A 23,454-nucleotide genomic window follows, 5' to 3' on the forward strand; every position below is an offset into this window, starting at 1 on the left:
CCGAGACCAGGTTTTTGAGGCTCAACGGCTGCACATCAGACATATTCTGCAGCGCAGTGGAAAAAGACTGCTCTCCACCAGGACCTGCTGCTCAGCATAACCATCCATGACTGCTGTTTGTGGCAAGTCTGTGGAAGGAGATGAAAGCCCCCCAAAAATAGGTTTTTATTTTGTATATAAATGTATATATATATATATATATGCTATATATGCTCATTGTATGTTTTTATATGATTAAATATGGCTCGTTACTCTTTCAACTTTGAAGTTTTGTCTCATTCCTTTGTGAAATTATTGCTCAGAAAAAACAAGATACACAGATTGAGAACACTTTTGTCATTTATTTTGTAAGCTTTTACACTTGATTCTTTTTTTTTTGGCATTTTGATTATCCAGTTAAATGATTGTTACGAACAATGCATGAAAAAATTCTAAACTTTGAACCTCTTTTATTGTGAAAACTCTACCAGAAGTGGATTCCGGAAGCGGAAGTGGCGCCGGCTTGCTACCACAGGTTTACAGCATGGCTGCGATCGGGGTTCATTTTGGTCACACATGTGCTTGTGTTGCGATATTTAAGGTAAGTTCAGCTCTTAATTTTACTCGCTATTCACAGTCTGTCATTATCCTTAAAATCTATAATACAGTCATGGATTTAATATGAAACTGAGAAGGAGCGGTGGCCTTTCGGCTGCTGCTGAACTTCACAACAAGATGTCGTTTGTGTTTATTCTCCTAATGTCTGAACTCTGCTGTGGATTTGTGACGATAGTATTAGTGAATTTAAAGTTAGTATGGTATATTGTTACACCGGGTCGAAACGCTGTTGAAACACTGATTTAGGATGGAGCGTGAACACGTGAACGCCTCATATGCAGATCCGGACACGTGAACGCCTCATATGCAGATCCGGACACGTGAACGCCTAATATGCAGATTTGCATTTATTTTTTTTCTCTATATATTTTTATTCAAGAAAGCACGCAAACATGCATTCAAATATAATATCTTAAATTGGATTAGTTTTCTTTTTAACGAACAAAACCCACCCCACCCACAATACCCATATACTGCTGTAAAGGGGAAAAAACTAAACAAAAAAAATTAACTAAACATATATAATAATATAATAATTAAGAATTATAATGGCAGACAATGGGGGCGTACACATTCAAGTGCATGTCAATATTTGGGCAAGACCAAAAATATATCCCAGGGCTTCATAGGCTTATTATGATAGGGAGATTTTTAAAGTACACAATCAAAGGGTCCCACATCTTGTGAAAACATTGTCAAGAAAAACATTGCAGATTTGCAGAAAAAATATAACTCGCTACTGTAAAATAACAGGATGGCATTATTTGGAAATCTCAAGGACACGTTTTATTTATTCACAATTGATAGATTGCATATCGGGCTTTACCTGAGGAAACGTAGCGCCTTTGAAACAGAAAAAAGATAATTTGATAGCAGCAACATTTCAGTGGTGGATAACTAGTGTCATTATGAATCTTTTTTATAACAACCCGTTAACACCTGGTACTGAGGGCCCAGTTGAGGGTTTTGTAGAGTGCTCCAGTTCTTGTCTGATAATCGACAGGAGGTCCTGGCTCTTCATTGTTGATTTTTTTTGATTTTTTTCCCCCATGATGCTCCAAATGTTTTTAGTTGGTGGAAGTTCAGGGGCCTCATGTACAAAGAGTGCGTGGATTTCAACGTGAATCCGTGCCTGGAATTCTTGCATACGCAAAAAAAAAATTCAGATGTTCAAAACTGCGTACGCCCAAATCCACGCAGGTTTCTTTGAACATCACAGTCAACGTGGATTTGAGCGCACATGCAGGAGCACAACATTCCTCCCTGTCTCCTCCCTCAAATACATATATTTGAATATGATAATGAGGATAATTATGCATTAAAAAACGCTCATCCTAACAAGGAACTTAGAAAAACAATTAAAACAAATTAAAAAAAACATCTGTGAGCTGGAGATAGTCCTGTCAGAAACTGAGGTCTGGAAAAAATAATTTATTTGGTTGCATTTCTTCTGATTTAAGCCACATTGCATTATGGGTAATGCTGTTCTTTGCTTTGTCTTGTGTTCAGTGAAGAGTTGTGGTTTTATTATGATTGTAAGGGTTTGTGAATGTCTATGGGCAGCGTTACTGTATCATTACACTCTGCTTTTCTGGTTTGTATTTTAAGAACCAACACCAGAAAAACGGCTCCTCATTCTGTTTTACTGTCACGCGTATCATATACTAATGGATTAAGCCCAAGTACACGTTTATTGAGTCTTACACATTGTGGATGTCCGCGATCACCTCTCTCATAAGTAACAATGTGAACAATACACATTTATATTTAAAACATGAAGCATCACGATCTGATTCCTCCGCTGCAGAAATAAAGACAAGTTGTTCTAACGGGATTATCGAGGTGCAAACGTGAGAAATAAAGAGCAAAGATGCTGTAACTCGGAATGTTGCATCCGCAGGAGGAGAGACCGGTCTAGATCCCGGTCCATCACTGGAGAAACACTTTCTGGATCCTGCAGAACTTGCAGCCGAGTCCATATCAGACTCTGAAAGTTGCCTAAACATTCAATAAAAAACTTTATTCATTCATTGCTGAATCACATCAGTTCGTACCAAACAAACTTTCAGAGACATGTTAGTTTTATTTTAAAAAGAGAACTTTAGAGAACCGGTTCTTCGCTGCAAATTGTGTTTTGAAGTCATACTTTTGTGATGGATGCAGTTTAACGCCGCTGTGCTGAAGTGTGCAAGGCCTTTCCTGGAAGATATCTGGATGGGAGCTTATGTTGCTCTAAATTGAATCTGAACTTTTCTGCACTCATTTCTGTGCAGATATGCTAAATATCCATTCCATAGACATTAATGTACCTACTTACGATCGGAGACGAAGGATGGATGTTTGACATTCAAAGTGTCCTGCAGTTTTCTCTCATGGCCCCTCGATGGCGCTGTTGCTGCGTTTATCAACAGAACAAAAAATTGTATTCAACAGCAAGTATTGCAGCTAATGATGCTGTAAGGACCAATCAGCTCCCAGAATGCTGATAGAACTGAAACAGAAACATCGTGGGTCAGAATTACCAAACAGATCCAGGGAGGAAACAGAGACGCATGAAATCGCTTTTAGTTTCTCCCACATTCCGTTAAAATGTTTCCATTTTTGGTCTATTTAGATTTTTGAGAATTTGGTTTTTAGCATTTTATACAAAGACAGTATATAAAGTAATGAAATATAGACAATTTATGCAATTATAACTGAAAACTTTAATGTTTTCATACCTTTAAACATATTTAAAGGCAAAAACATGGCACCAGTTATTCTGGTGTCCAACAAAACATTCCTTTTTTGGGCGTGAACAAAAAAAATACCAAAAGTTGTAATGTAATGATGGAAAAAAACGATCTTTAGACATACGAATCTCAACACAGGCCTACCATTTACACTTACCGTAAGGCTGAATGAATGAACAGATCACACATTCCATGGTTCAGATCATATCACAGTTTTGAGCAGAAATAGCTTTTAAACATTTTTTTTTTAAAGACTTTTTTCCTCTGTCAATATCAGCCAAGAAATGTGACTATCAGTGTTTTGTATTGGTAGTAAGCCGGTAGATCTGAAGTGTTTAATGACTTGTGTGTTGTGTAACAGGACGGCCGGGCCGAGGTGGTGGCCAACGATGCCGGGGACCGGGTCACCCCAGCGGTGGTGGGATTCAGAGACACGGAGACGGTGAGTCCAGGGGGAACCCCCGCTCCAGGGGGAACCCCCGCTCCAGGGGGCTGCACATCTGACACCGTGTCCTAACTGCATGTGACGCGAGTGAGCGTCAGTAGGGCTGTTCGATTTTGCCCAAAAATAAAATCTCGATTTCTTTTTCTCTCAAAATCCGATTTACGATTACGATTATTTTGTGAATTGACAAAAGGCAAAGAAATGATTTCAAATATGCTGTTTTTTTATTGAATATTTGCCACATTGGGCTTTAAGTGCAAACTTTGCTCTTATTAAACCAAAAATGAATGAATAAAGTGCAAAACTCTGTAAAATAAGTTGAAAAGTTTTAAAAAATATAATAAAATATAAAGTTTTATCTCTGAAAAAAAAATCAGCAAATCAGCACTTGCAAACATACAGTAAGTTATATTTCCAATTAAATAAAACAAGACATTTTCTAATTAAACTAAACTGGGTCTTTGCATGCTAAATAATAATGCAACCCATGAAGGAGGTAGAGGTGTGTAATGTCAGTCATTACATTTGCTATTCACATTTGCAAGTTTTTTGCAAGGAACACGAGCCGGTGTACCCGGTGGCATGTTAGTATATCACCATGGTTACAACGCCCCCTCCTACACTAAAGAGCCTCTCCCATGGGGCACTTGTCGCAGGTATTGAGAGGTATTTCCATCAATCATTAATATGGTATCAATCATTAATATGTGTGCAGACAAGGTAAAAAAAAAAGTGAAAAATCGATATTACGAGTTTCACGTTTTAACATCGTTCTAATTACATAATCACGATTACGATTTAAAATCGATTAATCGAACAGCCCTAAGCGTCAGCGACAAAAACAATTCCAATTGCTTTATTTTCTATTGGACTGTCCTAACTGGCCGTTTTGAGCTGAACATTTGTCGGACGTCCTGCTTCTATTTTCTTCCTGTCGCTCGCGTTGAAAGCCGGTTGAAAGCGCTGTAGGAAACAGTCATGATGAGGAACGGCTGATCCAGTTAGTTGAAATGAGAAGTTATCTCTATGATTCCTCCTCATTTCACTACAAGAACCTCAATAAAGTGGCAGCTGCTGGAGGGAGATGGACAGAGAGCTGGAATTTTCTGATAAGATAATAAGATATAATAATAATAAAATAATATCTCTTTCTGCCTCTTTATTGAGGTTTTTGTAGTGAAATGAGGAGGAATCATAGAGATAACTTCTCATTTCAACTAACTGGATCACACAGTCTGCTCCATCATATTTTTTAGGATGTCTATTTTTTTTTTTTTTTTTTTTTAACCTTGTCTGCACACATAATAATGGGTAATACCATGCTGGTAAGAACCTAAGGCATATATATATGTGCATTGTTACTATATGTAATATATATATATACGCATACACATACATATATATACACATACAAACCCATTTTTTTTATGTCTATTATATCTATTTAATTATCTATAGTATTTCTTGTTTTACTGTCTGAAGTGAATCATAGAGGGGGGGCCACTCGATAAGCCTCTTAGGTTTCTGACCTCTCCAGCACACTTTTTTTTTTTTTTTTTTTTTTTTAATTTCTCTTAATTTTCTCTAAATGCATCCCATTGTTTTTTTTTCTTTTCTTCTTTCAAAAATGTGCAAATAAATAAAAAAAAGGCTTAGGCTATTTACACCCTGCTACCAATATCAATGTATGCTATGCTATGCCCATGTATTATTAGGAAAAGAAAATGTAAAAAAAAATATTTATAATATTCATTTAATCTCTTCAAAATATCTTACAATGACATAAGAGCAAAAATTGTTCATACAAAAGTGTGAGAGCAGAGGTTTTCCTGGCTCTATTGTTTGACATGGTTCCAATTTCAGAGTGCTGCACATGGTGCGCAAGTGAAAAAGCACATTCTGCTGCAGACACGTTGGTGCACATGCAACGCATTTGTTTTCATATGTGAACAGGGTGCAGCTGTTTTCCTGCGAGCCTCCGTCTGGCCGAGCCCAACGGCTCACCGGTGTTGCCGTATCTAGAGATCTGGCCCATGTTGTCGCGCTTTAACTGTGTTTTTTTTGGTTTGTGTTCTGCAGATCGTTGGAATAGCAGCAAAGCAAGGACGAGTCCGCAACGCTGCCAACACGGTGGTCAAGGTGAAGCAGGTCCTGGGGAGGAGGTACGCTGCACGGCTCGCCGCCGCACCTCTCACAAACACACTGGTGGAACTGGAGTAATCATTCTCAGCAACTTAACTTTCAGGTTTGATGATCCAGTGACAGCAACTCACCAAACGGAGACCAAATGTCGGGTGAGTCTGTTCACAGATCAGCTTTATGATGCAGACATGGAAAAAGGTCATTTTTCTGCTCATATTCTTGTCCTGTCTTCATGGGATTTCAGTCCGAATAAATATGGGCTCCTAGTTTTGTCTTATAAATTAATCTGGTCAGGTTTGATGCTACGGGCAAATTTAAACTTTAAAATAACAAATTTGACACATTTTAGTTGCATTTTTGCCAGATGCATGGCAGCAACATATAGCTCTTCTCAGAGATACTAATGATATACTTTTCTCCAGTGTTAAACTGCCCGGGACACGTTATGGTGCTTTCCCACTAGTACCTACTCAGCCCGACTCCACTCGCCCTCGTTTCTTTTCAATACCCAGATCAGAAGTAGGAGGTTGGAGTGAAGCTGCTGTGACGTATTTGATTGTGTATCTAAACTAAGAAGACAACAACACTAAAGATGTAGAACCTGGAGGAGATGATAGATGTGCTGCTGGGTCTGTGACTTGTGTTTGATATCAAGTTAAAAAATGAGAGAGAGAGAAACTTCAAGCAGCAACGCTTTTTAATTTTTTTAGTTTGTCTCTGTGCTGCTGAAAAGTCAGCTGGAGCCGTGAGCAGCTATGAAGAGACAGAACTCCTGGTAGATCTGGTCGTTCCTTATCTCCGTCTAGATCCCTTTTTCTTCTTTCTTCTTAAATCGTGATATGTCTCATGTTGATCGGGACATGGTTGAAGCAACATTCTGCCGGACGCCACGGCCTTGTTCAGAGTGTACGAGTTCACCACTGATGCCACTTTTAAAACACGTACGTTTCTGCAGACACACAATCTGTACGGAAGAGTATCGGGGCCAGGCAGGAGAAAAATAAAAAAAATATTTTAGAGGAGGAAGATTATCGTTTTTTCATTATGCACTTTGAGAAAAATGTCGAGATTAATGTTGAAATACAATTTCAAGAAGTTGAAATGTTGAGAGAAAAAAGGTGAAATTTCGACTTTATTCACAAAATTTCGACCTTATTCTTGAAATTGTATTTTAACATTATTCTCGACATATCGACTTTTTTCTCAATTTTATTTCCCCCTGTAAAACCACCACACATCCCCCAGTGACACCAACCCCATGCCCTGAGAAGTAAACCCAACGTTATTTGGGCGTCGGGTTATTAGCAGAGGTTTATAATCCAGGTGCCATAAAGTAAAAATCCTGTCCAGCAGTTGTTCCAACCATCACTAAACCAGTTCCTCTGCAGGTAGATGGTCGTTAGGGAAAACACCCTGTTCTAAATGTACAGGCTGATCCAGAAACATGGCAGCGTTTTTAACTTTATGGCAATTAAGACCAATTTTGAAATGGGGTCAGTCTAAAAGCACCATTAGTCAAATAATTGTCTTTACATTAAGCTGATATTTGCTCATTAAAACATATACCTGTGGATCAGCCTGTACATTTAGAACAGGTGTTTTCACTAACAACCATCTACCTGCAGAGGAGCTGGTTTAGTGATGGTTGGAACAACTGCTGGACAGGATTTTGACTTTATGGCACCTGGATTATTATGGTTATCAGCTGCAGTGAAGGCGTCTGAGTTTGGTCTGCTGTGTTCAGGTGGTCAGCAGGGACGAGAAGCCGTACTACGAGATCACCGCCGGCGAGCATCCGCAGTACATCGCACCAGAGGACGCCGCCAAGCTCATCTTCCACAAAATGAAAGGTAGGCTGAATAAAACACTTGGGGCCAAATCCACAAAAGGATTGCGCAGATTTTGCGGCCGCTAAACCGGTGCAAATGAGACAACAAGAGAGCGTCTAATTCACAAAGCACCCGCAAAGGGCGAATTGCTCCACAAACTGCGCTGCCAAGCAAATAGTGGCAGTCTGCGCCTGTGCCATTTGCATGCATGCAAATTAGGTAATATTCATACATTCGGCGCAAAATTGCCCCCTTTCTATGCAAATAAGCCTAATTCACAAAGGCCAGCGCTATTTGCCACACACAAAAATAGTGGAGCAAATACCGTGTTTCAGAAGCGTGTATTAAACTGCGCGCAAACTCCTCACTCCCCGTCTCTCTGTTTCTCTCTCTCAATGTCATTCAAGCCTGTGTGATACTGAATGATATTAAGGGTGAAATCTACAGTCAGACATGACTGTACACAGTCAGATCAAGTGGGGTTGTGGACTTATCTCAGATTTAAAAATAAAAATAACAGGAGCTCAGGATTCATCCATACAGTAAAGGGGCTGCTTTATTACAAACAATTCCACCATATAAACATATAAATCTAGAATGTGTGTGTTTAACAGCTTAATAATGCCATCACATATCACAACATATATCAGACTTATAATAAAATAGCGCTGATCGTGTCCCTGTGAAGCTCAGTCAGTCAGGACTCTCAGCTGCTGCTGGAGATGCAGCAGCTGGACGGGTGGGCTGCTGCAAATTGCGCCCTTGCGCCTCACGGCGTTTTATTTTCACTCGCTTTATTTTTGATTTCTGCAGTTTTCATTATGGACCAATGTGTGTGCAGAAATATGGAGAACACTGGAGACGGCTCCGCTCGACTCAGACAAGTGCAAATTGCACTCAGCTCCAAAACTTTATGGGCGTGTTTGCTCCGGTATATCATTAGAGCAAAGTCCTTTGTGAATAGGACCTTAAAGCAGGGCAAATTGCGGGCGCTAATGCAGCGCAATTCACAGCGCTATTTGCGGGCGCAATCTGTTCTTTGTGGATTTACCCCTTGGTGAGTAAACGGCGCAGTTACCCACGGTTACCAACGGTCCTGTCTCCTCAGAAACGGCTCAGTCAGCTCTGGGTTCTGATGTCACTGAAACCGTCATCACCGTCCCGTTTGAGTTTGCACAGGCTCAGAAGCGCGCCCTGAGGTAAGCCCGGCTCCTGATACCTGACGGGACCAGCTCGGTGTCGGCCCGCTCTAGCGTCGGCCCGCTCTAGCGTCGGCCCGCTCTAGCGTCGGCCCGCTCTAGCGTCGGCCCGCTCTAGCGTCGGCCCGCTCTAGCGTCGGCCTGCTCTAGCGTCGGCCTGCTCTAACATCCTCTCTGGTGCAGGGAGGCGGCGGAGGCGGCAGGCTTCCACGTGCTGAGGATGATCCACGAGCCCGCGGCGGCCCTGCTGGCCTACAACATGGGACAGGACTCCTGCTCCGGGAAGAGGTGCGGACCAGGCCTGTGTTGAAAAAAATCAATATTCCAATTCTAAATCGATTCTCATATTAATTCCTAAAAATCGATTCGTATGTCTAAAGATTGATTTTTTTATTTTTTTTTTTTTATTCCATCATTACATTACATTTTTTAGTATTTTTTTGTTCATGCCCAAAAAAGGAATATTTTGTTGGACACCAGAATAACTGGTGCCATGTTTTTGCCTTTAAATATGTTTAAAGATATGAAAACATTAAAGTTTTCAGTTATAATTGCATAAATTGTCTATATTTCATTACTTTATATACTGTCTTTGCATAAAATGCTAAAAACCGAATTCTCAAAAATTAAAAACCGAAATAGACCGAGAGGAAGGGTGAGAGGCACCGCCCAGTGGATCATGTCGGTCCCCCCTGCAGAATAGGTCTATAGCAGCATATCTACCACCAAGCTATATTTGAGACTAAGGGCCAATCCCAATCCCCCCCTTACTTTCTACCACTAGCTCTAAAAATGAATCCACAGGCGTAGGGCTTTGTAATCTTCCCTAGGGATTGGGACACCACTTGCTACGTCACTGCGTGGTTTACGTTCGGGTACGTAAGTGACTGTGTAGTTACGTTTGCACAAACGTCACACCATATCAGGAAGCCCAGAGCTAAAAGCTGTTTTAATTTCAGCTGTAGAGCTGTTAATATGACACTTTAATAAGTTTTAATATTTTTTCAGGCGTAAAAGTAACCGTTAAGATCCCCAACCTGGGCTCAGTTTATCCAAATAACGCTGGTTAAGAAATTTGATCCGATGTTTTCGGGGATGAGAAGAGCCGCCGGCTCAATTTATGGTTCCGCCTTAAATCGGATGTGTAACGCGGAACCATAAATCAGCCTTTATTCTGGCGAGATCTGAAGATACAACGCAACAACGAGTAAGCGAGTGATTATGTACATTCACTGAGTGAATATTATGAAAGTAAAATATATATTTCTCGCTAGAAATGCAATCAAAATGCATTTTTATGCAGAAACTAACTCTAAAATATTGATTTTATTCACTAAAAATAAGAAATGTCCGCCATGTTTTTTTGTTTGATTCAGTCTGCAAATGATGACGTAAAGCATTCTGGGAAATCTTCTTTAGCCCTCCGTCAGCGAGTCAGAATCTGAAATCTCTCGCTGTGAAGGGCTAGATTCATACTCACTAGCCCTCGTTATGTCCACTAGCCCTAGGTGAAAAGAGGAATTGGGACACCACTACCCTCACGGGAACACGCAAAATTTAGGGGTAGGGCTGAAAAGTAGGACTAGGGGGGGATTGGGACTGGCCCTAACTACCGGTATTACAAATAATATTGGAGGGCGGTCGTCCTCCAAATCTACATTTGGATACTCTAGAAACTACGAGTTGATGTTCTTATTAACGTGTTGATCTTAAAAGAGGTGTGTCCACACGTGTAATGATATTGTCATCCTCCTGCATGAATGTGTGACTGGTTTGTGTGTTTTCCCGTCAGTCACATCCTGGTGTACAAGCTGGGGGGGACGTCCCTGAGCGTGACGGTGCTGCAGGTCAACGGGGGGCTGTACCGGGTCCTCAGCACCCGCACGGACCACAGCATCGGGGGGGAGAGCTTCACGCAGGCCCTGGCCCAGCACCTGGCCTCCGAGTTCAGACGGTACCCGCTGCACTCGCCCGCCTCTCCTTCTCACTTGTGTGCTTTCATTTATTTATTTTTTTCAAATTCTGTTTATTGATCTCTCAAAAAACCAACATACAAAACATTCATAACAACAAGCCCAAACCCCCCCCCCCCACAAGGTCCCCAGCAAAAGTACTTGACAGAAAATATGTGAATACATAAAATAGTATTAATAATCAAAAGTAAAGAATAAAAGGACTTAACTCAAGGGGAAAGGAAAAAAAAAAGATGCAGGTATAAATACATGTGTATATATACTAGTGCTGTCAGGTGATTAAAAAAATTAATCTAATTAATTACAGGATTTATAATTAATTAATCGCATTTTATTCTCATATCTGCTAAAGGTCCCCAAATAAAGAATTAGAATTCTAGGACATATCAAAATTGCAATGCATGAATAATCAACTGAATACACTAAGAAGAGAAGATTTTAAATCCACATTTTTATTGGTGAAGTGTGTTTCATAAATGAAATTCAAAAGAAAAAGCTCAAGCACATCAGCAAACCAATTAGTACCAGGTGTATTATTCAAAAATACAATACAAATACAGTAAAATAAATAAAATTCAGAAATAAAATAAGGCTGAGTCTCAACTAGGCCCTTAAGCAGACTCTCAATTCAAAATTAAAACTAAAGCTGACTCAATACAGCAATTCAAGTACTAGTAGCTGTAACGTTTACAGTGGAACTTGTCTGGACATGTTTAGCGTTTTATTTTAGATTTTTTTTTTGTATTTGTTTAGCGTTTAAATGATAATTCAGGCTGGAGCAGCTCCAGTGATAGGAAAATTATTTTTTACAAAATGTACAAATCACCACGTTCTTGTTGATAGTCCTGTCAGCAGCAGGAGGAAGTGACCTGTCACTGCCAAGTGAACTACGGCTCCCTCAATGGGACACATTTAAAATGCTTGCGCATTTTGCCACTCATAATTAATTGTTAATTTTCATAACGCATTAATTAGCAGAGTAATTAACGCGTTAAACTGACAGCCCTAGTAAATACATATATACATACAATACATTTGTCAATTGCAATTACAATTAGCCCATTTCCTGTATAAAACAGCAAAGTCACAAGAAAAGGGGCATTGAAAATTGTTCATAAGAATCATTGGCCACATGTCATTAAATTCTTCAACTTTACCTCTTAGAATGTATGTTAATTTTTCCTAATACTAGGTGTGAAGACGTCTCTTTTAACCAGAGTGGAATTAGGACTCTATGAGCTTTCTTTTCTTTGCATTTGCACCAAAGTCTTCAGGGTTTATATGTAATAGACATAATCTAGGTTCAACAGGAATTGTACACTCTGTTAATCTTGAAATCAGGCAAAGGGTATCTTTTCCAAAATTCCTGGAGTTTCTTACATTCCCATATACATAATTTTTAAGATTTTATTTCGAACATGCAAAAAGTGTAGAAAACGGATTGAAGTATCCACTTATCCAGTCCTACCCCTGAATCATACATACATTCTTACATATGATAAGACGAGTTTCAATTAGCTTACTTATAAAACACCCATACCTACTTTACTGTTCTATACAGTGATATAATACTCAATTATATGTATATATAAATATAGTTAAAATCAAACAAATCAAGGCAAACAAAAGAAAACAAAACAAACGCCCATCAGACAGCAATGGTATAATAATATACTTGAATAACTATATAAGAGTAGATATGCTATATATACATCGGTTCATATATTTACCTCCTATTATATACATTTCATTTTATTCTTTATTTCATTCAAAAAATAAAACAAACAATTCAATACAAACACAAATGTTCATAAATTGTGAATGAAAAGGGAGCAGAAAGAAGAAGAATCTTATCTAATCTGCCCCTTTTTCCAAGAAATAAATTCACAAATAACATAAATTAAAAATTAAAAAAAAAACAACAACTAAGTAAATAAAAAACTAAAATAAAATTACTGCCGTCTATGGGTATGTTAATCAAACTTAACTAACATATTTCATTATATTTACTTAACATACAGGCTTTAATTGTTCTTTTGAATGTAATGTTTGATTTGGATTCTTTGTTTTCTTTATACAGATTGTTCCATAAACTGATTCCTTTCACAGAAACACAACGTTCAATCAATTTAGTTCTGAATCTTGTTTTTTTTTAAATATCTGTTCCTTTTAAGTTATACTTGCTTTCTCTTTTTTTCAAATCTTTTCTGAATGTTGATTGGTAAAGTTTTTTCATGAGCTTTAAACATAATTTGCAGAAAACTATAGTCTACTAGTTCATGAAATTTCAACAATTGTAACTGAAGGAATAATGGATTTGTTGGATCTTTATATCGTTTTCTACTGATTATTCTTATGGCTCTTTTTTGCAAAATGAAAATTAAAAAAAATTGACATAAACACACAATGAAGCAAAGTGCCTCTCTCTACGTTACACTGCTTGTGTGCTTTTAAAAGTGTGTGCCGTGCTCCCGCCGGCCCTGCAGCCTGCTCTCCTCTAACCTAACGGTCCAGCCGGCGTTTGTCCTGCAGGTCCTTCAAACACGACGTGAACAGCAACGCCCGGGCCATGCTGAAGCTGATGAACAGCGCAGACATGACCAAACACTCCCTGTCCTCCCTCGGATCAGCCAACTGCTTCGTCGACTCCCTGCACGACGGCATCGACTTTGAATGCAACGTTTCCAGGTGAGCCGAGTAGCTGATTCAACAGTTGGTACGTTTTCATCTTAAACACATCGTCTTTGTCGTGACTAGATTAAAAAAATCTGATAATCATTGACTACGTTTACATGCAGTCAAAATTCAGGTTATTGCTAATATTCCGGTTACTGAAACATTCTGAATATTCCGTTTACATGGTGATTAATCATTCAGGATATCTGGATCAAACCAGCGACGCACGGAGAACATCATGATGCAATTACCGTCATTTCTGCTTCTTCTTCCTGTATCCAAATTCAAAACAAATGCTGCTTCGCGCAACTTTTCTCTCACCTTCTTGTAAATCTTCTATCCCGGTACTTTCTACCGTCTACAAATGCAGAAATGTTCATATCCTTCATTACATTTATGAAGTGATTAGTCTCCTCCTGGTCTTGGTTTCTCCGTGTTTATAAGAACTTCCTGGACTCAAAAGACCAGGATTCCTTGTGAACAGAGCATGAGCAGAAAACACATTCCTGTTCCGTTTGATGGGGATATTCTGTTTGGTGTTTACATGACCCAATATTCAGGTTTTAAAAGGAGTAACCCAGGGGTCATTTTGGGGTTTTTAAAAACCGGAATATGAGCAAATTCGGGTTATTCAAAGGGGTTATTGGTGTTTACATGGCCGTGCAAATTCTTCTCTCCCCCCCAGAGCCCGCTTTGAGTCGCTCTGCTCCTCGCTCTTCAACAAGAGCACCCAGCCCATCAGGGCCCTCCTGGAGGAGGCGGGACTCTCCGCCAGAGACGTCACCAAGGTACGACTGAGGGGCCCATTCAACCGGGGGGGTGGTGGTGTTCTGTCCATCCATGCTACCCGTCCAGATCTGCTACTTTGTGGTTCTGCGCACAGTCCATTTTTAAAGTTTGATTTGCCACGGCCATCATTTTATGCATCCCTTCAGTCCATGCTGTGGTTAACGGTGAGTAACATCCTCAAAATCCCTAAGAAGATATATATTTACATATACACACGCCAGCAGAGATAATTGTAGATATTTTGCAGCGCAGTATCAGGCCAGCAGAGATCATTTTAGATGCTTCCCGTGATTAGTAGTCTTACGTTACTGGACCATCAAATTACGCTACCCCTGAAATATTGATTTAAAATGGATAATATGGGATGTTGAGTATTTGATCCTTCAAAATACACGACCCATGACATGAATTGCATTACACTTTGTGAACATTATACGATAAAGAGAAAAAAAAAACAATTCTATCGCTTTATTTGATATTCATTCAGTCATTCTCCTTTATTTAACCAGGCAGGTCATTAATAACATTCTTATTTACAATGACGGCCTGGCAAGAGACAAGGACCACTTGGGGGAAAAGGAAGTGGTTTAGGGAGTAAAACACAGTAAAATTGTACAGGACTGTCTCAGAAAATTAGAATATTGTGATTTTCTGTAATGCAATTACAAAAACAAAAATGTCATACATTCTGGATTCATTACAAATCAACTGAAATATTGCAAGCCTTTTATTATTTTAATATTGCTGATCATGGTTTACAGCTTAAGAAAACTCAAATATCCTATCTCAAAAAATTAGAATATTCTGGGAATCTTAATCTTAAGCTGTAAACCATAATCAGCAATATTAAAATAATAAAAGGTTTGTAATATTTCAATTGATTTGTAATGAATCCAGAATGTATGACATTTTTGTTTTTTTAATTGCATTACAGAAAATAAAGAACTTTATCACAATATTCTAATTTTCTGAGACAGTCCTGTAGCTTTATAAAGGTAGAAAACCATTAGGTAGCATTCTTTGATAGGGTAGCAAAAATCGACAGACGCTATTGGTTTATGCAGCGGTAGCATTCTTCGACGAAGCAGCAGAAATGGACAGAACAGCGGCTCTTGGGGGGGCTGGCGGGGGCTGGGTCTGATGTGACGGCGTCTCCTCTCCGGCAGGTGGCCCTGTGTGGCGGCTCAGCCAGGATCCCTCGCCTGCAGCAGCTGATCCGGGAGATGTTTCCTGACGTGGAGCTGCTCAGCTCGTTCCCCCCCGACGAGGTGATCGCCGTGGGGGCGGCCATGGAGGCCGGCCTGCTGGTGGGCAGAGACGGCCTTCTCTCCGACGAGGAGTCCGTCACCGTGGACGTTTCTGCCGCCGACATCCTACTGAAGGTACGCTCTCAAAATCTGCCTGCATGACCTGGGGCCTCATTTATAAAAGAGTGTGTAGGATTCATACTAAAAGTGCACGTAAGCCCAAAATGGCGTGCGCACAAAAAAATCCTGATTTTTATAAAACCGTGTGCACGCACACTTGCACGCAATGTTCGCTTTATAAATCACAGTCCAGCCGGAAGGTTGTGCAGGTGAATTCGCCTCATACCCCGCCCTCATTATACCATAAATGGGCAATGCAAACTATTCCAACTGTATTGTCATATGAATGAGCCTGCTGAGCATGTGCAGTGCCACCTGCAGTCTGTTTCTGCTGCACGTCAGGATGAATGAGACGTGTCGAGCCAATGTGCCACTAAATTTCACGGAGACTGAGATGGAGATGTTGTGGATGAGGTGGAGGACAGGAAAACCACATTATTTGGTGGTCACAGTAAAGTAGAAGAAGTATATAAATAGTATAAAATAAAGCGAGTGAGTGGCAGCTCGGCGTTGTTGCGCTAAACGCCGTGAGTGCCACGGACAGATGGTGCAGAAAAAAAGAAGTAGTGTGATTTGAAGGTGGAGGCCAAGAGGTACGGAGCCCCTAAGGGACACAGATTTTTACGTGCGCGCGTGAAACCTTTAAGGCTGATTTTATGGTTCTGCGTTACACCAACGCAGAGCCTACGGCGCAGGTGCACGTCGCCGCGTACCCTACGGCGTAGGCTCTGCGTCGTTTTAACGCGGAACCATTATAAAAAACTCATTATATATAAAAAAAATCGTAGTCCCTTTAGGGGCTCCATAGAGTGGCCCGGCACTCATTTGTTCTGTCCTCAGTCACTCTCCAGTTGTCACGGTGGGTGACGAGGAGGTTCCCGGCGTGTCCTGCACCGCGGCAGCAGCACCAGAGTCCTGACTGACGCTGAGCTTCAAACACAGAGGGACACGATCAGCGCTATTTTATTATAAGTCTGATATGTGATGACGTTAAAGTATGACATGAATCTGGCTTCATTTCACCACCTCACCGCCTGCATCGCCAGTTCCCCATATCTGCAGACTGTTCCTACGGGAGGGTCAGGGTTGCCGTAGAGATACACACATTTTTCGGTTAGTTTTTTCTTTTTAAATCCCAACCTTTGCGTAGAAGGTGGCTTGCGCATCTTTCAAGTCCGGTTTTGTGCACAAGCAAGTAGGGCTGCACGATTCTGGACAAAATGAGAATCACGATTTTTTTGCTTAGAATTGAGATCACGATTCTCTCACGATTTCTTTCCAATATAAAATTTATTGCACTTATTACTTTAACTTTGCAACAGCTGAACAAAAATATAATAACAATAAACATCTCTTGTCTTCTTTACACAAACCTTTTGAATAATTTAAACAATAATAACAATTTTGAACAATATTTGTTCCTCCCTGAGTTGAACACCCTTTCAGAAAGGGGACTTGTAACAGATCCTGTAGTTCTGAGGCAACAAATTATTCCTCTGGCTGCTTTTTGCTGTAACAGCTGACATTGAACATAAAAACAATAAACATCTCTCTTGTCTTTTAATAATTTTAACAATAACAATTTTAACAATATTTATGGGCAATATTTGAACATGACAACATGATAGTTGACCATCACAAGACTACAACAACCTAGAACATAGGCCTAGTCCTTTTTTTATGCAGCCATCTTTAAAAAAAAAAAAAAAAAAAAAAAAATTATAAAATCGTCGTCATTTGGAAATGAGATTGCGTTCAAGCATGAATCTAGATCGCGATTTTTTTTTTAACGATTAATCGTGCAGCCCTACAAGCAAGCTTTATAAATGAGGCCCCTGGACTTTAGACGAGTGAATAACTGACTGATGCTGATGCTCCTCCAGAGCAACATGCAGTAATCCCTGGCTGTAACGCGGTTCACCTTTCACGTCTCCCTGCTTCACGGATTTACATTGTGCATATGTGTTCTGCATTCTGATTGGCTAAACAGTCTCCCCGCTTCTTCACTTCCTGTGTCAATAACGTTGGTTGCTTAGCAACAAGCTGAGAACGACCAATGAGCTTCAGCAGCAGCTCAAGAACGGGACCTTTGATGAATCGTTCATTACAGTCTCAGATATAACCCATGGTGTCGGTTTAGAACAATCTTTTTGCCCAGAAGAAAAAAGAGCAACAACAACGACCCATAACTATTTTCTTCTCTGGAAAAAACACTCCTGCACCGCGGCTTTAGGAGAAAAAGACGCTACAGAGCGAGTCAGGATGCAGCAGCATCAGAAGAGCAGTGAAATACACACCAGTCACAATCTGTCCTACTGTATTAATTGTATTTTTTTTTTTCATAATCATTTGTCCATTTTCTCCCGCTCAAATCCAATTACTCGGGTCGCGGTTGGGCGGGGCTGATCTCTGCAATTTGAAGCCTTGTATAAAGGGAATGCGCATGACGTCACAGATGCGACTTCACAGCGGCTGTGCGGCTGTGTCGAGGGGCGACATGCAGGAGGGCTGAACGTTGCCCAGGTGGTTTTCATGTTTTCAGCCGTAAGTTGACCTGTTCTCTCTGGCTCGCTGGTCTGTGTGGTTTCCAGGAGGTGGATGGATCCGGGGCCGAGGCGTTCACCGTCCTCCTCCCAGCAGGGGCTCCTCTTCCCGCCCGCAGACACCACGTCCTGAGTGGCGGAGGACAACTGTCCTCCCTTCGCCTGGAGATCTACCAGAAGTTAGTCACGGAACAACCGGAGAAGATATCGCAGGTAAAGAGCAAGACTTCACTGCAACACGCGGGTGTCAGCCATCACTTACAAGCATTGGTGTGCTGGAGGTTTACACGGAGAGAGACGCAATAGTCTGAGCTTTAGTGATGCAGCACATGGGCAGACCTGCTCTCAGTCCATGCAGGTGTCACACGGTCCAATAATCCAGCTAACACTAATGTGTTTTATTGTTTATTGGATGGATCCCCATTAGCTGTCGCCTTGGCAACCACTGATCTTTCTGGGGTCCATAAAGTACATAAAATATTACATAAATGATAACATCTAAGACATAAATACATACACAAGTAAAAGTAATGATAATGTAATACTATGCATTATAATTACTTCTATTATTACATTCATACATAGTAGCACAACTAAATGCTGGGCGTTTTGTTTTCTTTTGTTTGCTTTGTTTTGATTTTCACTATATTTGTATATACATATAATTGAGTATTATATCACTGTATAGAACAGTTATTAAAGTAGGGGTGTTTGGTTATGTCTGTTGAATGTATGTAGATTCAGGGGTAGGACTGGAAAAATGGTTACTTAATTCCTACTCCGTTTGGACCCTAATAATTGATCAGACTCATGTGTGTAACAGCAGAATTTGGGGTACAACTTTTTTATTTACATACAAATGTTTATCATTACGAATACGAATAGTTATAACATGGACACATCTTTTTGGAAGTTATCTTACTCCATATGCAACCCGATTACTAAATATCCGACATAGGTCCGAAGTAGATGGGGTTCAGGTGTTTGCATGAAGTTTAAAAGTCCGAACGATGTCTTATATGATCAGAAGCCCGATTGAACTGCTGCAGGTAAACGTACTGACTGAGAGCTACTAGTGCCGACTAGTGGTGTGAAGGCTGCATTGCTACTGTAGCCTGGCGTGAGCCTGTGAGTCCGAGCTCAGGGCAAAGGAAAGTTACGGACATGCGAAGCGTTTTACACACGGATCCATTTACAGATTTGCCGCGGCAGAAGTGTGTCAAAATCCATGTGTACAAAGACAGCCAATCGAGAGCTCCCGGCTGATTTTTTGCGCACACACAAATGTGAATACGGACACACAAATCTTTTTACGCACACACAGATTGAGATACGCACACACAAATAATATTGGAACAATAATACCCCCATACGATGTCCTGCTTTGATCCAGCTTCTGACAAATGGAACCGGGTCGAATTTGTCCAGAGGAGGTCCGTTGAGGTCAAAAACAGGAGTGCCGACAGGCTTTCTTCGCTCTTGCGTTGCGCGCCTGGCTGTCCGTGTTAATAACTGCGGAAAAGCCTCGTTGCGCTGTGCTGGCGCACATGGCTAATTTGCATACATAAAGGTGCAGGAGGAAAAGTTTTGAATTGTGAATACTTGATATGGCGATCTCTTAAACATTTAATTGACCATTAGTGACAATCAAATTATCATATTATATTATATAGCCTAATTTATTTATTTTTTTAACAACAACATTGAGACCCCCCCTAAATTTGGCTTTTGAGTCCTTCAGGGGGGCTCAAGGGTTAATCGGGGGGTCCCGAACCCCCCCGTATTTCGCACTCTGAATATAGGTTTATAAGATCTGAAAATCACTGCACTGAGTGTATTTACATTTGACCCCCAGCTGTTGTAGCTCCTGAATGTCATGGGTTCACTTAAAAAAGGGGTCGGCAACCCGCGGCTCTTTAGCGCCGCCCTAGTGGCTCCTGGAGCTTTTTCAAAAATGTTTGACCTTTTTTTTCCTTTTTTCTCTTTCTTTCTCTTTTCTCTTTTTTTCTTTTTTTTCCTTTTTTTTAATCTTTTTTTCTCATTTCCTTTTTAATCTCGACATTTCAACTTTTTTCTCGACATTTCGACTTTTTTCTCTCGACATTTCGACTTTTTTCTCTCGACATTTCGACTTTTTTTCTCGACATTTCGACTTTTTCCTCGACATTTCGACTTTCTTCTCAACATTTCACCTTTCGCCATATGCCTTCATTCTAAGGCTGATACAAGACTTTTCATTTTTTGCTGCTCCAGACATATTTGTTTTTTGTGTTTTTGGTCCAATATGGCTCTAAAACATGTTGATTTGCCGACCCCTGACTTAAACCAAGTGGAAACTCTAGCTGGCACAATTGTGGGGCTGGTTTAGCTGCACATTTCTGTTCTGAGGTATAAAAAGCAAGAGAAGAAGAAAGGGCTAATGACTGTACTGTCTGTTTGTCCAACGTCTAGATTATCCTCAGAGACCTGGAGCCCAAAGAGGAGAACCACAACATTGACGCTGTGGTGACCATGAAAAGGTATTTGTCCCCTCAGAATGTGTCCATGAATGTAGACAGAAAGACATCTGTGTTCCATCTCTGTTTCTCTGTTCCAGGGACGGGTCGCTTCATGTTTCCTGTGTGGATCAGACCAACGGCAAGACGGAGGCCGTCACCATAGCAGCAGCATCATGATGGTCCTCGTCTACACAACACTAATCACATCGTTTGTGCAGCGTTTTTGTTTAGTTTTTTGTTTTTTCTTAAATTTCAATAAACATAAAATTTGAAACCTTATATGAGTTTTATTATTGTTGTACCTCACACGGTTAAATTCAGCACAGATGGGGGTCTCTGGTTCTGCAGGTGATCTAATGAATAGAGTCATTACCGACTGGGTAATGACGACGGGAGGATCTTCAGGTCCCAACCAAACAGACCTGCTGATAATAAAGCCTGATTTAAAGTTCTGTGTTTAACCAACGCAGAACCTACGTCGTTGCCGTGACGGCGTCATGAACCTTCGGACTTCTCCGTCACTCCATTTCTCCGGAGTGCAATACCCCCCCCAGAGCACTAGTTGATACTTTGTTTAGCTTCTGCCTTTTCCGGTCACAGTGAATCAAAGAGATAAGGACAACTATTGTGCAAAGAAACAAAACAAACAAAAAATCACACATACACGAAGAAAAGAGTGCTGAAAGTTCACGATGGCTTCAGAACCGGTACCGGAAATGCGTTGCTACCAAGCGAACCAATCACAGCCCTCTCGGTCTGCGTTGGGTCTGCGTAGCCTCGACGCGTAGTTACATTTTTTTAGACTCTGCGTTGATTTAACGCAGAACCATAATTCAGCCTTTAGCTGCTTTCAATAAACACACTTGTACCAGCTAGGGTTGTCCCGTTCAGGATTTTTAAACTCCCAATCCGATCCCGATCACTTGAGTTTGAGTATCTGCCGATCCCGATACAATTCTGATAGTTTTTCCCGATCAGATATATTTTGGCAATGAATTCAGTAAAAAAAAAAAAAGAGGACTAAAACTCAAATTGTGTGCTTTTTGTGAGCGGGTGAGTCTATGGAGGTAGATTTGTGTCTTAATTATTCAATCAAAAAAAAGATTGCTTCAATCAAAATATATTTTCAATTTAAAAAAAAAATTCACTCAATAATCAATAAAAATGATTTCAATCAAAGAAAAAAAGTGTTTGGATGCAAAAGATACGGAGCCCCTCTGGTGACATTTGAAAAAAATAAAATAATGCGTGGCCACGAGATAATCAATGCGTAGCCACGCATTATGTATCTCATGCCCACGCATTATTTTACTCGTGGATGGCATTATAACCTACTGTCTGGACTTCGTGGATGCAACTTCCTTGGTGGGATGGTTATTCATCATTAATAACGGTAATTATAGTCTATATTAAAGAGCAAGAGTATTGTCATGGCGAGTGTAGTAATAACATTTGACATTTGAAAAAAACAAAATAATGCATGGCCACGCATTGATTATCTCGTGGCCACGTTTTTTTTTTTTTTTATTGAATCATTTTGACACAAACATCCCGCAGTGGGCGGAGCTTCCCCATTGGTCAGACCAGGGTCAGGCATGTTTGAGTGACAAGTGTCTGCACCAACCACGTCTTTCTGACAAGCAAGTTATGGTCGCCAGCAAGACCTGCGTGAAGCTGCCCCGCCACCAGTGTTGTGCAAGTTCATACTTCTCATGAACTAGTTCAAAGTTCAGTTCACATAGTTTAAAAATGAACAGTTCACGTTCATAGTTCACCATTTTCATTTTGAACTAGTTCAAATTCAGTTCATTTCAATATTTCTAGGTGAGAAGTACGAATGAAATGCCCCCCCCCCATCCTAAAAGTGTTCACCGTATACCAGTGGTCTTCAGCCCTGGTCCCCAGGATCTCCTGTCCTGCATGTTTTAGATGTTTCCCCTCAGAACCCTGATATAAATGACTGTCATTAACAGACTTGTGCAGACCTGGATGACAAGCTGATGACGGCCATTAATTAGAATCACGTGTGATGATGCAGGAAACATGTAAAACATGCAGGACAGGGTTGGAGACCCCTGCTGAATACAATCATGTATTGTCCTAGTGGTGTTTCAACTTTATTTAGAGGCTGTAAATCTCCAACATTGTAGTGCATTATCAATTTGTCTACCTGTTACTGGGAAATCAGATCTCTTGGTCTTTCTGGGAACTTTTTTGATTGTCAAGGACTTGCAGATATTTCCTCCCACTGGACGGATGCTTTAACTCCACATGACGTTTCAAATTTGAAGTTAACGAGGCAGACGCTCGGACTTGTTTTCTCAGTGCAGGTGGACATAATTTGCACAGAAAGGTTAGTTTCCTACCGTCAGACTCTTTGGGAGACGATGTGTAAAATTCCCACAGATAATGATAAGGATCATCATCTGACGGCTCGCTGACGCTGCAACTGCAACGTCTCTCTTCACCCGTCAAGGCTGATTTATGGTTCCGCGTTAAATCGACGGCGAAGACTACGGCGTAAGGCATGCAGCGACGCGAACCATACGGTCCGCACGCCGCGTATCCTACGCCGTAGGTTCCGCGTTGGTGGAACGCGGAACCATAAATCAGCCTACATTCATAAAGACTGCACCGGGCTCGTCGAGCATTTTAAATGTGTGC

General features: G+C 40.7%; 1 protein-coding gene across 1 annotated transcript; it reads left to right on the plus strand.

Moving 5' to 3' along the window:
- The first annotated feature begins 484 nt into the window (after positions 1-484).
- Positions 485-21,069, plus strand: hspa14 (heat shock protein 14). The gene is made up of 14 exons (XM_061714242.1): positions 485-580; positions 3,691-3,771; positions 5,854-5,936; positions 6,020-6,068; positions 7,661-7,766; positions 8,854-8,944; positions 9,128-9,232; positions 10,737-10,898; positions 13,450-13,605; positions 14,279-14,381; positions 15,549-15,764; positions 18,341-18,505; positions 20,744-20,811; positions 20,889-21,069. Exons 1-14 carry the CDS (start codon positions 524-526, stop codon positions 20,965-20,967), a joined length of 1,521 nt encoding a protein of 506 aa, XP_061570226.1. The 5' UTR covers positions 485-523; the 3' UTR covers positions 20,968-21,069.
- Positions 21,070-23,454: the final 2,385 nt, after the last annotated feature.

This window comes from Cololabis saira, chromosome 23 (genome assembly GCF_033807715.1).
Source record: "Cololabis saira isolate AMF1-May2022 chromosome 23, fColSai1.1, whole genome shotgun sequence".
NCBI lineage: Eukaryota > Metazoa > Chordata > Actinopteri > Beloniformes > Belonidae > Cololabis > Cololabis saira.

What these genes read in the sequence shown, in the direction of transcription:
- hspa14 (XM_061714242.1), top strand. Translation starts at nt 524, where the DNA reads ATGGCTGCGATCGGGGTTCATTTTGGTCACACATGTGCTTGTGTTGCG. An exon ending in GCTCAGAAGCGCGCCCTGAG is followed by an intron (nt 8,945 to 9,127) that starts GTAAGCCCGGCT and finishes TCTCTGGTGCAG; the next exon opens with GGAGGCGGCGGAGGCGGCAG. An exon ending in GCTGTGGTGACCATGAAAAG is followed by an intron (nt 20,812 to 20,888) that starts GTATTTGTCCCC and finishes TCTCTGTTCCAG; the next exon opens with GGACGGGTCGCTTCATGTTT.